Raw genomic sequence first — 15,439 nt, 5'->3', positions numbered from 1 at the left:
ATATCCGGCAGGGAGAAACCTCTCTCTTTTGCATCTATCAGTATTTTATATTTTATTCTCAGTTTTTTCCCTTGCCAGATATATTTAGAAATATCTTTTTGCCATTTGTTGAAACAATCTGTCTTGCCAATCACCAGTATTGATTGAAACAAAAATAACATTCTTGGTAATACATTCATTTTTATGGTTGGCACTCTACCCAGCAATGAAAGATTCATTCTACGCCATACACTATTTGCAAAATTCTTTTAATATCCTCTCAAGTTTTCAAATAGTTAACTTTATACAAATTTATATTCTTTGCTGTTAACCATACACCTAAATATTTAGCCTTTTTTTCAGTCTTTAGATCTGATATATTTTGTAGTTTATTTTTACTCTCATCATTCCTGTTTTTAAGCAGGAGCTTGGTTTTATCCTTATTAATTTTAAGACCTGCTATTTCTCCATTTTTTAATCTCTTCTACAGTAGTGCTTTCAGAATTGACTCTATTGGTTCTTCTCCAGATGTCACCACATTGTCTGCAAATGCTTTTAATTTATATTGTCTCTGTCCCACTTATTCCTTTAATTTATTGATTACATCTTACTCTTTGTACCAAAACTTCTAAAACTAATATAAATAATAAAGGTGACAGCGGGCAGCCTTGTCTAGTTCCTTTAGTTATTTTACAGTTGTCAGTTAATACATTATTTACTATCAGTTTTGCTGATTGTTCTGTATATATTGCCTTGATTCCTTTTATAAAAGTCCCAGGAGACATTATCAAATGCTTTCTCTGTCTAAAAACATTAAGGTTGCTTGTTTTTCATTTCTCACTTTTAAAAATTCTGTTACATCGATTATATTTCTAATATTATCTTTCATTTGTCTTCCTGGCCAAAATCCGGCCTGATCTTGATGGATTTCCTCTTTTGATACAGCTTTCAACCTATTAACTAATATAGATGCAAAAAGATTATAATCGTTATTCAACAAATATATAGGTTGATAGTTCTTAACCAACTCTTAGGAATCAAAGTTATATATGCACTCTTCCTGAGTGCTGTGTACACACTCCCATTTACTATTCACCCAGTGTGCTTCCATTGCTGGTTTGTGAAGCTGTGTACACATAATGTTAATTGCAATCCATATCTATCCCATAGTTTCTTGAGAATCTCTGTGATTTGCTGCATTTCTCATCAGACTAGATACAATCTGATTTGATTCCATAAGCACATCCACACACACCCTTCTGCCCCCTGATGTGGACAGATAGCGGGTGGCTGGGAAACACATCAAATCATAGTGATGTGTACAATGATTTATGAATGTGGTTTGAAATACAGCAGAAAAATATTTAAGCTGGCAATGTGTAGACAGTCATAGTCTTGCATGCTCTGTATATTTTATGATGCCCTGGTACCCTTCACAGAGTTCCACTACGACATCTTGTCATATCTCAGCAGGAATGACAATTCAATTTCTACAAAGGACTAAGCCCTTTAAGTGTGAGTCTTGTTCCCCAAAAAGGGGTTTGAGCTCGGCTGGGATGCTCCTCTATTCATTTATGCCAGGCATGGCCAAACATCATCCCCGACCACTGGTCCTGATAGCTAGGGATGATGGGAGTTGTAGTCCCAAAACAGCTGGAGGGCCAAGTTTGGCCATGCCTGATTTAAGCAGTGTAGTATGTTTGCCAGTTTTGGTAGAAATCTGCCTCAACACTGTACCATGCCCAATAAGCTTTTCAACTTGACAATGGATTCTGGTGGGCTAATTCCTGAAATGGCTTCCACCTTCTTAGGATCAAGGCTCACACTATATTCATCTATGCAATGGCCCAGGTGCCCATTCTGTCCTACCAATTCCAGTGGTCCCCAGCCACCCACCACTGGTCATATGTGGCGATTCCCTCAGCTTTTTCTTACACACTTGCCTTTAGAAAATAGAAGTCAGGCAAGCACCCTGTCACCATAGGTGTTAACATGAATCACCCTGCCTCTTAATTACAATCCTGCAGTTGAGTTGGGTTCTTCTAGGATCTGTGTACAAGGCAACCTAGCCCAGGTGGTCCCCCAAAGACTAAACTGACATGTCACACTCTGGGATTGCAGAGGTGGGAGATTTTCTGTCTTTGGATCTCGGGGGCACCAATTTCCGAGTCATGCTGGTGAAAGTGGGTGAAGGTGAAGAAAAACAATGGAATGTGAAGACGAAGCACCAGATGTATTCCATACCGGAGGATGCCATGACGGGAACAGCTGAAATGGTGAGTCAGATGAGCAGGTGAAATCAACCAGGTTACGTATTGCCTCATGACTTGCAGGTGTTCAGGAATGGGAGGAGGCTTGCCCTTGGAAAGGAGGGAGGCCACATTGTCAGACTCAGAGGCAATGTTGTCCACTGGGCAAAATGTTGGGCCTGGCCTGGACCTGAGTTCAAACCCTTTCAAATAATGGCTCTCACTCTCAATTCAGAACCTTCCACAGAAGTCTCCAGCTGTCCAGGACAATTGACATACCCTTTGTCTAAACCCAAACTGTGATCTTGCATTGCAAGACAAACTCGGTTGACTCCATTTGCATCTGATAAAGTGGGCTCTAGTCCATGAAAAAAACCATGAGAAAAATGGTTAGACATAAAATGTTGGAGTCAACGTAGCGCTGAACAGGTCATTCCACCGGCACAAGGATTTCTCCTTGTGCAACACAATTATCACCCTCTCTCCTCCCTCTGCGTGCCCTCTAAATCCGCCCCTCCAGAGGAGATTTGGGGATGATACAAGGCACGCACAGGTGGAAGAGAGGGGGCAGAAATATTGCTTCGCTTCCAATCAATGCATGCCTCAAAGTTTCCCTGTGAAATCATGTTACTTTTTATGCCACAAACTTTCCAGGTTCCGTGCTTTCCCATTTTTGTTGCACTATAGCACAAGAGTGCCCCTCCAGGGGACAGCTGTGCAGTGACATTGGGGAAGCCTCACAGAACAGCTAATAAAGCAGAATTATGTGTGAACAGTATAAACCCACCACTTACCGTATTTTTCGCCCTATAGGACACACTTTCCCCCCTCCAAAAATGAAGGGGAAATGTGTGTGCGTCCTATGGGGTGAATACAGGCTTTCGCTGAAGCCTGGAGAGCGAGAGGGGTCGGTGCGCACCGGCGCGGCTCCCTAGGCTTGCGGATAGCAGGCTGTTCTGGGGGCTGGGGTCGGGGGAAGCTCAGGCTTCTCCCACGCCAGCCCCGTGCCTGGGGGGGGGAATAATTTTTTTCTTTATTCCCCCCCCAAAAAAACTAGGTGCGTCCTGTGGGGCGGTGCGTCCTATGGGGCGAAAAATACAGTACACACTACTATTGCACCAAAGACATGTTGCGGAGTGAGCGAAATTGACAGATTCATCCATCCCTCCACGTTCCTCCAGAACTGCTTGTGGAAAGCTAAGGCAGGTTGCTGAATGTTTCCCCTTCCTTTCCCCCCAAACAGCAATGGACTTTTTTGTGTGTGTGTGTCTTTCTTCCCCAGCTCTTTGATTACATCTCAGAATGCATCTCCGACTTCCTAGACAAACATCAGATGAAACACAAAAAGCTACCTCTGGGCTTCACCTTTTCCTTCCCTGTTCGACACGAAGACCTCGACAAGGTGGGATTTGGGAAGGGGGCTCCCTTCTCAATGCTCTCTCTTTCTCCATGAGTTGTTCATTTGAGCCCCTGAACCATGTATAATGGTAGCCTGATGAATGTAAGAAATATAACAATATAGCACCTCCAGGCAGGGGGAATACTATAACTCCCATCAGCCCCAGGCAGCACTGTCCAAATGCACAGCAAACCAACAACTTTCCAGAATTTATAGCAGAAGCATCATGCAGAAAGATGTCACACGTGTCACTGATAGTCATGTACAATCATTCCAGATTCTGGAAGGGTGCTTTTCCAGTTGTTATCCTGTTGCTCCCTTGCTTTCCACACATCAGTTAATGATGATGATGATTACATTACATTGACCCAATGCAGGGATAATTTTCGCCAAAGAGATTTTGCTTATTTCAGGATGTTTCTTCTGATCCTTTAAACCTCTCGGTCCGCAGGGGATCCTATTGAACTGGACTAAAGGCTTCAAAGCGTCAGGAGCTGAAGGGAACAACGTAGTTGGGCTTTTGAGAGATGCTATCAAACGGCGAGGGGTGAGATGAAAACTGTGTTTTGCTGTTCAGTTCATTATTTCTCCTCAGTTGCTTCGTAAGACTGTAAGAAGCTCCCTTATACCAGGTCAGTCTGTCTGTCCATCCATCATCTTTCCGCAGGGCCTGCAGGACAGAGCTGTTCCTCCTGGCCTTTGGTTTGGACTCAGTCTGACCCTTATGTCTTCCCTCCCCTTAAGGTTTTGATTTATGGGCTACTTTTAAAATGAGGCTGCTTTTTAAATTGTATTTTAACCTGTATTTTAAATTGCTCCCCCCCCCATTATGTTTCTATTGCAATTTTACTGGTGTTAGCCATCCTGAGCCCGGCTCTGACCGGGTAGGGTGGGGTATAAATAAATTATTATTATTATTATCTAGCTCAGCATTTCATGCAGTGACTGGCAGCATTTCAGTAGAGTCTCTAGCACAGATTCTTTCCCACCACATCTTATCTGCTTCTTTTAACTTTGGGCTTATTCCAGACTTACATTTCCTCCATACTTTCTCAGCACAATCCGTGCTTTAAAGTTCTGTGTCTGAAAACTCTTTCTTTTTTTGCTCCGGTGCCTTCCCTGTGAAAACCCGCTCTTTACAGCTGAATAAAGCTGATGGCAATCTGCTGAAAACCTGAATTGCTGTTTGTTGTACTTCAGCTTTAGAGAGTGGGTTTTTGCAGGGAAAGCTCTGGGGCAAAAAGAAGAGCACTCAAACATGGGCTGGCAAAGCACAGGCCTGTACGTGGAACGAGCAGGGCAAAAGTTAAGTGTGGAGAAGCCCCTAGCCCAGGGGGTCTGCAACCTGCGGCTCCGGAGCTGCATGTGGCTCTTTTACACCTTTGCCGCGGCTCCGGGGCGGATACTAGCGAGGGGAGGAGGCGCATTGTGCGCCCCGACACACCCCACTGTGGCGGGCGCTGTACTGGCTGTGACGTCACCTTCCCGGTTTTGCGGCTCCCAGGTTTTTTTTCATCGGAAACGGGTCCAAGTGGCTCTTTTTGTCTTAAAGGTTGCAGACCCCTGCCCTAGCCAAAGGTGTTGTCAGGTACAGGTGGCAACCATTTTGCGCAGGGTTTCCATTCCTGGCCCCTGGGTGTGTCAGTAGAGACTGCAAAAGCCCACCCAGCCCTGTTCTGCCCCGTTCTGCCCCCGTTCTGCCCTCTTCTGGGTACGAAAGATCCTGTGCATTGGCAGCCGTGCATCAATTGGATGTGCACAAAACGGTCGCCGCTTGTCCTTAAAGGATTCACATATTTGGGGAAGGGCCATGGCTCAGCGGTAGAACATCAGGTTCGTTCCCTCACTTCTCCAAGTAAGGCTGAGAGAGAAAGTCCCCCTCCCCCCGGCTTGAAATCCTGGAGAGCTGCTGGCTGTCAGTGTTGACAATACTGAGCTTGATGGACCCCAAAAGCAGCTTCCTATGTTCCTATCCAGGGATGCGGGTGGCGCTGTGGGTTAAACCACAGAGCCTAGGACTTGCGGATCAGAAGGTTGGCACTTCGAGTCCCCATGATGGGGTGAGCTCCCGTTGCTCGGTCCCTGCTCCTGCCAACCTAGCAGTTTGAAAGCACATCAAAGTGCAAGTAGATAAATAGGTACCGCTCCAGCGGGAAGGTAAACGGCGTTTCTGTGTGCTGCTCTGGTTCGCCAGAAGTGGCTTAGTCATGCTGGCCACATGACCCGGAAGCTGTACGCCGGCTCCCTCGGCCAATAAAGCGAGATGAGCGCTGCAACCCCAGAGTCGGTCACGACTGGACCTAATGGTCAGGGGTCCCTTTAGCTTTATGTTCCTATCCAAATTTGCATGTATCAGTACTTCTGGGCAAGATGCAATGGCAAGTGCCTGGAGTCTCACCCGCATCATGTGCTGCAGTGTGCACAGCCACCCTTCCTTCTTTCCATGTGTTTTATCCACAAACACACCTTACTTACAGTTTCCCAAGAATATTATGGCACGATAGTATTCTATGGTGAAGGGTTGTTGCATCTGTTGGGGATGTGAGTGGTGCTGTGGTCTAAACCACTGAGCCTCTTGGGCTTGCCATTCGGAAGGTCAGCAGTTCAAATCCCCGTGACGGGGTGAGCTCCTGTTGCTCTGTCCCAGCTCCTGCCAACCTAGCAGTTCGAAAGCACACCAGTGCAAGTAGATAAATAGGTACCGCTATGGTGGGAAGGTAAACGGCATTTCCGTGCGCTCTGGTTTCTGTCATGGTGTTCTGTTGTGCCAGACAGAAGCGGTTTAGTCGTGCTGGCCACATGACCCGGAAAGCTGTCTGTGGACAAATGCTGGCTTCCTCGGCCTGAAACGCGAGATGAGCACTGCAACCCCATAGTGGCCTTTGACTGAACTTAACCGTCCAGGGGACCTTTACCTTTGCCTTTTTACCTGTTCTATCTGTGCTTCTCTTAGTTGGGTTTCTTCTCCTGAACAGCCTTTGATTGCGGTGCTTCTTTCCACCCCTTTGTAGGACTTTGAGATGGATGTAGTCGCAATGGTCAATGACACAGTGGCAACGATGATATCCTGCTACTATGAGGATCACCAATGTGAAGTTGGCATGATAGTGGGTAGGTCACCTCTTCTTAATATGCACATGGGCACAATCAGCTTCAAACTGGGGCTTTAATCCTTATTTCTATTTATTGGACAAAGCTTTCTTACACAGGTCAGCCAATTTGTACAATCTAGCCCAGTATTGTGTACTATTACTGGTAACTGCTCACCAAGGTCTTAAGCAGAGGGTCTTCCTCATCACTTGCTACCTGATCCTTTCAATTGAAGATGCTGGGGGTTAAACCTGGGACCACCTGTATACAAAGCATCTGCTGTGTCTCTCGTGAAAGCCACTGTTTCTAACACTGTTGGGGGACATGTCATGCTCCTTCTGGGATACTTGTCCACCTTTGGTCCCCACCCTGCACTCAGCCCTCACCTGTGGCTCCTAGAAGCTGTCAGAATGCGACAGCGACCACACCCTGGGAAACAGATTTGACTTGCCGGCTAAGCCAAGTGAGGGTAGGCAATGGGTCTCGGTGAGTTAGGGACTTCCCCTGCATGTGAATACAGGCTTCAGCAGATTGAGAGGACAAGATCAATAGTGGGCCCAATGGTCAAGAAGGCAGTTTCTGTACATGCTGTAGAGGAAAGTGAGGGGCAGATGGGACTCGTCAACCTGGTAAGGCAGCCCATCTAGGAGAAGGAAAACTCTGATCCTAAACCTCCGCTGCCTTGTGGGAATATCTTCAGGAGAAGAAAAGGCTAAGGAGTAAGCCCTACACAAATCCCAAGTGGAGTCCCTAAGACGGTTGGATGACATATGCCTCCTTCTGGCAGCTCCTGCAGCCAAACTGGTATCAAATACATTGCTCTGCTTTCCTTTGGATCACCTCAGCAAGACCGGGGGGGGGGGGAACGGACTTGTCATCTGGGCAGCCCAGGACCTCCTTGCACACTGCCCAGGCTTGCATTCTGGGGAGGTCACTTTGGTACTGCTAACTCAGCAGTTTGACTTCACCCCCAGAGGCAGACAGATGCCAACAACAACCTTGATAATGGCCTTAGATATCAGCAGACAGGCTAAAGCTGAAACAACGCATTGGCTATTACAATTCTCAGCAGTCTTCACACCAGAGACGGATCTACTATAAAACTAATGAAGCTTAAGCTTCAAGAGCCCTAATTCCTGAGGGGGCCCAGAAGCAACTTTGGTCCACATTGCTTAAAAAAATCTGGGCCTACCTAGTTGACCCAATTTGAGTGGCACGGCACTAATTTTTTGTTATATATATTTCAACAACCCCAAAGTTTGACAGATGTTGTAAAGGTCTGTCTGTTTAACTATCTATCACATAAAGAAAAGCAGGTGGGTCATGGCCAGACAACTAGAAACACTAATACTGGCATCAGATTCCACTAAATGCCTGGCCAAAGAACCAGGAATTCAGTAGGCATCTAAAGCTTAGTAGGGTAGGTGCCGGTCATATCACAGGGGGAAGTTCCAAAACCAGGGTGGCACCATTAAGAAGGCTACCTGCTGTGTTGCCATATTGTAGACCTCAGTTAAAGATGGCACAGCCAAGAAAGTCTCCTTGGTGGAACTTAACAAATGGACAGGCCTATCCAGGACAAGGTATTGTCTCAGGTATCCCAACCTCAGGTAGCATAAGGCTTTGTAAGTCTCTGTACCTTGATAATAATAATAATAATAATAATAATTTATTATTTGTACCCCGCCCATCTGGCTGAGTTTCCCCAGCCACTCTGGGCGGCTCCCAATCAGTGTTAAAAACAGTACAGCGTTACATATTAAAAACTTCCCTGAACAGGGCTGCCTTAAGATGTCTTCTGAATGTCAGGTAATTATTTATCTCTTTGACATCTGATGGGAGGGCGTTCCACAGGGCGGGCGCCACTACCGAGAAGGCCCTCTGTCTGGTTCCCTGTAACCTCACTTCTCGCAATGAGGGAACCGCCAGAAGGCCCTCGGCGCTGGATCTCAGTGTCCGGGCTGAATGATGGGGGTGGAGACGCTCCTTCAGGTATACAGGACCGAGGCCGTTTAGGGCTTTAAAGGTCAACACCAACACTTTGAATCGTGCTCGGAAACGTACTGGGAGCCAATGCAGATCTCTCAGAACCGGTGTTATGTGGTCCCGGCGGCCACTCCCAGTCACCAGTCTAGCTGCCGCATTCTGGATTAATTGCAGTTTCCGGGTCACCTTCAAAGGTAGCCCCACGTAGAGCGCGTTGCAGTAGTCCAAGCGTGAGATAACTAGAGCATGCACCACTCTGGCGAGACAGTTTGCGGGCAGGTAGGGTCTTAGCCTGCGTACCAGGTGGAGCTGGTAGACAGCTGCCCTGGACACAGAGTTAACCTGCGCCTCCATGGACAGCTGTGAGTCCAAAATGACTCCCAGGCTGCGCACCTGGTCCTTCAGGGGCACAGTTACCCCATTCAAGACCAGGGAATCCCCCACACCAACCCGCTCCCTGTCCCCCAAAAACAGTACTTCTGTCTTGTCAGGATTCAACCTCAATCTGTTAGCCGCCATCCATCCTCCAACCGCCTCCAGGCACTCACACAGGACCTTCACTGCCTTCACTGGTTCTGATTTAAAGGAGAGGTAGAGCTGGGTGTCATCTGCATACTGATGAACACCCAGTCCAAACCCCCTGATGATCTCTCCCAGCGGCTTCATATAGATATTAAAAAGCATGGGGGAGAGGACAGAACCCTGAGGCACCCCACAAGTGAGAGCCCAGGGGTCTGAACACTCATCCCCCACCACCACTTTCTGGACACGGCCCAGGAGGAAGGAGCGGAACCACTGTATGACAGTGCCCCCAGCTCCCAGCCCCTCTAGACGGTCCAGAAGGATGTTATGGTCGATGGTGTCAAAGGCCGCTGAGAGATCCAGCAGAACTAGGAAACAGCTCTCACCTTTGTCCCTAGCCCGCCGGAGATCATCAACCAGCGCGACCAAGGCAGTTTCAGTCCCATGGTGAGGCCTGAATCCTGATTGGAAGGGATCCAAATGGTCCGTTTCCTCCAGGCGTGCTTGGAGTTGTTCAGCAACCACCCGCTCAATCACCTTGCCCAAGAATGGCAGATTTGAGACTGGGCGATAGTTGGCCAAATTGGCCGGGTCTAAAGATGTTTTTTTAAGAAGCGGTTTAATGACCGCCTCTTTCAGCGGGTCTGGGAAGGCTCCCTCACAGAGGGAAGCATTCACCACCCCGCAGAGCCCATCGCCCAGCCCTTCCCGGCTTGCTTTTATCAGCCAGGATGGGCAAGGATCAAGGAGACAGGTGGTCGGTTTCACTTGTCCAAGCAGCCTGTCCACATCCTCGAAGCAGGTTCACTAGCATATAGTCAGCCAATGCACTTATTTCAGAATCAGTTTTATATGTTTGCAGTAAGCCACCCCATAGAGAAGCCTAAGCTCTCCAGCAAACTCCACTTGCTAGCCAGTCACGTGAAGTCATCTGATGTCACCTGTCAGTCATTATGTGTGTTTGCGCCCAGAGACTTTCCTGCTGGAAAACCCACCATGAACAACAAGAAAGGTTGTTCTTGTTATGATGTCATTTATGACTTGCTTCCCATGAAGAATTTTGAAGTGATTTCACAGTACACACACACACACACACACACAGCAACTGCATATGTAAGAACTGTTAGAACAATTGCATATGAAGGTTGTGCCAGAGTTTCCTATATGACTCTCGTGCATTGTCTGAACGTGGTGAATTCTCTCTGTGTTTCCATTCTACCAGGCACAGGTTGCAACGCTTGCTACATGGAAGAGATGCAGAATGTAGAGCTTGTGGAAGGGGATGTAGGTCGGATGTGTGTAAACACCGAATGGGGAGCCTTTGGAGCATCAGGGGAGCTGGACGAGTTCCTCTTGGAGTATGATCGTGTGGTGGATGAGACCTCACTTAACCCCGGTCAGCAGCTGTAAGGAATATGACTGATAAAATTAATGTTTATTGATTTCTTGAGTTTCACACTTCTCATTGTGGATGAGACAGAGAGGATGCCTTTGAGCGGTCATTAATGCTGAGGCACCCCCAACCCAGTACTCTCCAGATGTTGTCAGACTCCATCTCTCATTGCCTTCTCACAGCCGATGGTCAGAGAGGATGGGGGTTGGAATCCAAAACATCTGGAAGGCACCAGCAGGTTGGGGAAGCCTGGCCTAGTCCCAGCAGCCAAGTGCAGCTCATGGATGGTTTGAAATCAGGGGGAATATTCCCTATTAGTTCACACTAATTTTAAAAGCAGATGTGGGAATCAGTTGGTGTGCGTGGAGAAACTCTAACAGTGGGAACATGATTTGAATCTAGGCATAGTGACTGCATTTCATCCATGGAGTTGCTTTCTGGTCTCTGTGGCGTCCCAAAAGACCTGAGTAAGGCATGTGTCGCAGTTGTGGGATCCTCTGAGATGCAGCTGACTCATACTCTCCTGCGCATATTTGCTGGCGAGAAAAATGTGCAGAGTCCAGCAAAGAGGGAGAGGTGGTTGTTTTTCCTGCAGCTCAGAGAAAATAGCATCTATTGCTGAACAATCAATCTTGACATCTGAGAGGGTTTTGCTAAAACAAGCTGCAATTATGTCATCTAACAAGTCCTGCCCCCAACCCCAAACGACATGTACCAGTGATTTAATATTCCCTTTCCCCAGGTATGAGAAGATCATAGGAGGAAAGTATATGGGAGAGATTGTACGGCTAGTGCTGCTAAAACTTGTCAATGAAAACTTGCTCTTCAATGGAGAAGCAACAGAGAAACTAAAAACCAGGGGATCTTTTGAAACTCGCTTTATCTCACAAATTGAAAGGTAGTATGTTTCTTTAAGGTATTTCTTTTCTTTCTCTCTCTTTACCTGCCCAGGGTTGGTGTCAGGGTTAGGCATTGTGGGGCATTTCCAAAGCCCACACCCTCAGCAAGGGATCCACTTCTGTGCTCTGGAGCCTCTTGGCCTTCTGCTTCTCTTCCTCGCTGCCTAATGGTCTAATTCAGTACCAGGCAGTTTCCTATATTCCTAAATATAGAATCAGAGTACTCTAGAGTTGGAAGGTACCCTGAGGGTCATCTAATCTGACCCCCTGCAATGTAAGAATCTCAACACGCAGTCCCTAATCTAATTTGAAACTATACCATGATTCTCTCCCCCCCCCCACCTCAGACCTTTGTCAAATGATGAGGAATTGCTAACAGAGCTCTCTTGGCGCTGTGGTCTAAACCACTGAGCCTCTTGGGCTTGCCGATCAGAAGGTTGGCGGTTCAAATCTGTGCGACGGTGTGAGCTCCCGTTGCTCGGTCCCTGCTCCTACCAGCCTAGCAGTTCAAAAGCACGCCAGTGCAAGTAGATAAATAGGTACTGCTGTGGCGGGAAGGTAGATTGCATTTCTATGCGCTCCGGTTTCCATCACGGTGTTCTGTTGTGCCAGAAGTGGTTTAGTCCTGCTGGCCACATGACTGGGAAAGCTGTCTGTGGACAAACGCCAGCTCCTTTGGCCTGAAAGCGAGATGAGCGCCACAACACCATAGTTGCCTTTGACTGGACTTAGCCATCCAGGGGTCCTTTACCTTTACCTTTTACCTTGAAAGGGGCATTGTTCATGGTAGAGTATCTGCTTTGCATGCAGAAGGTCCCAGGTTTAATCCCTGGCATCTTCAGGTACAGCCGCTTGAAAACTTGGAGAGCATCAACAATACTGAGCCACATGGACCCATAGCCCGACTCAATGTAAGGCAGCTTCCTGTGTAAACTTCTTTTGAGGAATTCCACTACCATCCAGCGCAAGTAGTTCATTTCTTTAGTCTGAACATCCTCAGATGCTAGCACACAGTGGTTGCATTCCCACTGGTTGGAAAATTTAGAGTAGGAAAGGGCTGGCCAACATTAGGAGCCGCCTAGACTGTGCTGCCATTTAAGGCTAGCAGATCTGGGCAAACACTCCACCCTGGACATTGGGCATTGACTCACCTGGCTGGCTCTCGTGGCTCCAATGATCTCTTCCAGGCTCTTGTCAGTCAGTTGGGGGAGTCAGCTAGAAGAAATCAAATGAGTAAAATTAAGAAGGACAAGAGTAAGGCCCTCAAAGAGTTCTGTTCCTGCTCTGTGTGGACAGAACTAAGCTGCTCACATTCGGCTTCTACATTAAGAACATAGGAATATAGGAGAAGCTGGCTGGATCAGGCTAATGTCCCATCTGTTCCAGCATCCTGTTTTCACAGTGGCCAGTCAGGTGCCTATAGGAAGCCTGGAAGCACAACAGCGCTCTTCTCACTTTGGATTCCCAGCCACTGGCATTCAGAGGCATACTGCATCCAGGTGGCTCACGGCATGATGAAACCCATCCCATGGAGTAATATTCAAAACAACCTCCACTGCGGTGGTTGTAACTTGCTCCCCACAAGCCCTTGCTCTTCTCCTGCTACAAATTGCATTAGCACCTGGTCCACAGCCACCACATTCTCTCTCCCCCCCAGTCTTATGAAGCGCAAATCAGTTATATGAGATGAAGCGCACAGGTTGGTTGTGGCCTCCTGCTTCTGGTTTTCCATTGAGAGCTGGGGCGATGAAACACGCCAGCCCCCTCCACGATGACAGTAGTGAGAGCCCTTGTACTTGTCGTTCCCAGTGATCCCGGTGACCGTAAGCAGATTTACAACATCTTGACATCCTTTGGGCTGTTGCCCTCTGTAACAGACTGTGACATTGTCCGCATGGCGTGCGAGAGCGTCTCTACGAGGGCTGCGCAGATGTGCTCAGCTGGGCTGGCAGGTGTCATTAACCGCATGAGAGACAGCAGGTGCGAGGACACGTTGAAGATCACAGTGGGCGTCGATGGCTCCGTCTACAAGCTCCACCCCAGGTGAGACCTACCTATACAGTCTTGCTATATCATAGCCGCTCTGAGCCCGGCCTTGGCTGGGGAGGGCAGGGTATAAATAAAAAATTATTATTATTATTATATCATGAGGCTTCTAGAGAAGCCTGGGCCTTTCCGAACGATTCATCAGCAGATATTTAACTATCCACATGCTTCTGAATGTTGGTGATTTAGCAGCGCACAGCCACTGCTGTTCTGCTTGAAGGTGGAAATGGAAAAGCAGCTCTGGGGACATCCACAATGTACATTGAATGCACGTGGCTTCCCCACCCCCCAAAGGACCCCAGGAGCTGCAGTTTGTTAAGAGTGCTGGGAACTGCATTTTTTATAATTGTTATTAATTGGACTACAGTGGTACCTCAGGTTACAGACGCTTCAGGTTACAGACTCCGCTAACCCAGAAATAGTACCGCAGGTTAAGAACTTTGCTTTAGGATGAGAACAGAAATCGCATAGTGGCGGCACGGTGGCAGCAGGAGGCCCCATTAGCTAAAGTGGTACCTCAGGTTAAGAACGAATTAATTAAGTTCTTAACCCGAGGTGCCACAGTATATAGAAATTGGGATAACCCCTCAACATCTGCAACAATACAGAGGCCCTCCAGAATGGCGGCGTTGGATTTGTGGGTGTATTCTGCTGCATGCTGTTGCTGCTGTAAAGTTGTGAATTAGTAGTGAATTTATACCAGACCAACCAAGCATCATTCCACTTTGTTAGTGGTTCTGTGATGCATCCCTAGTTGCCATCTGGAGGAGCTCTCTCTGTAGCGCAACAAAAGCAGGACAACACACACATTGCCCGTTGTAAGAAAAGCTCCAGGATTTCAGCTGGAAGCTACAAGACATGCACCGAATGGAAACAAAGCAGTACGTTCGTCTAGAAACGTTTGCAGGCGCAAACAATTTTGAAAATGAGACTGCGTATAACAAGGGCTTTTTTTCCAGCCAGAACTCACCAGAACTTAATAATAATAATAATAATAATAATAATTTATACCCCACCCATCTGGCTGGGTTTCCCCAGCCACTCTGAGCAGCTCCCAACAGAATATTATTAATAATAACCAAAAAATGATAAAACATCAAACATTAAAAACTTCCCTAAACAGGGCTGCCTTCAGATGCCTTCTAAAAGTCAGATAGTTGTTTATTTCCTTGACATCTGATGGGAGGGCATTCCACAGGGTGGGTGCCACTACCAAGAAGGCCCTCTGCCTGGTTCCGGCACCTCTCAGATGTGTGCCATGGCCATTATAAGACAATAAGGGAGGTGTTCCAGCATCTCTTTTTCTGGAAAAATAGCAGTGCGTATAACTGTACCGGTACCATCATAAGCACAAAACATGATTAATGCTCAATTTAAGAAAATTCTGGAAGGGCCCATACAGTATAGGAATAGAATATTACGTGTATATGTGTCACTTAGACTCCTGTTGTTGCTTTTTCTAAGGAAAAGCAGTTTCAGTAGAGAATCTTGCCTCGGGAGCAGCTGGGGAAGGAAAAGAACGCTTAACTCTTCCCCCACCTACTGTTTTTATGCTCCAACTCCCCTTGGCTGCTTCCCCTTTCATGGGGTTCCAGATGTATGTTTACCTTTGCAAATTAATGTCTGACGCTGGACCTCTTGGCGGCAAGGATGGATTGGGGAAGAGGGAGACCCAGGAGAAAAGTGGAAGGCAGAGAAAAGGTCAGAGGTGCCCCTGCATATAACATTTAGTTTGGCTTTTGTTCAGTCGATTTGAAGGAGGTCACCATAGACATCTGACAATGGCACCTCTGGCAGTGGGGTGGTAGAGCAATTTGCCGGTGTTTTTATTATTTGGCCTCATAAAATAGTCTCGCTGTTCATTAAGCAGCACCGT

The 15,439-nt window shown here is 47.3% G+C and overlaps 1 protein-coding gene across 6 annotated transcripts in view; it reads left to right on the top strand.

Moving 5' to 3' along the window:
* The window catches only part of GCK (glucokinase), a 51,699-nt gene that overhangs the window by 31,103 nt on the left and 5,157 nt on the right, over positions 1 to 15,439 (top strand). For 5 of the 6 annotated variants that reach the window (XM_053367839.1, XM_053367843.1, XM_053367840.1 and 2 more), the window contains 7 exons: positions 2,101 to 2,255; positions 3,511 to 3,630; positions 4,079 to 4,174; positions 6,639 to 6,738; positions 10,448 to 10,631; positions 11,361 to 11,516; positions 13,327 to 13,560. In XM_053367839.1, the coding sequence (XP_053223814.1) occupies positions 2,101 to 2,255; positions 3,511 to 3,630; positions 4,079 to 4,174; positions 6,639 to 6,738; positions 10,448 to 10,631; positions 11,361 to 11,516; positions 13,327 to 13,560 (1,045 nt within the window). Of the gene's footprint in view, positions 1 to 2,100; positions 2,256 to 3,510; positions 3,631 to 4,078; positions 4,175 to 6,638; positions 6,739 to 10,447; positions 10,632 to 11,360; positions 11,517 to 13,326; positions 13,561 to 15,439 lie in introns of those variants that run through there. The other variant, XM_053367845.1, reaches the window with a different exon arrangement.

The sequence above is a fragment of the Podarcis raffonei genome, chromosome 15 (assembly GCF_027172205.1).
Source record: "Podarcis raffonei isolate rPodRaf1 chromosome 15, rPodRaf1.pri, whole genome shotgun sequence".
Classification (NCBI taxonomy): domain Eukaryota; kingdom Metazoa; phylum Chordata; class Lepidosauria; order Squamata; family Lacertidae; genus Podarcis; species Podarcis raffonei.
The sequence above is the reverse complement of the archived record's forward strand: the minus strand, read 5'-3'. Positions and strand labels throughout refer to the sequence as shown.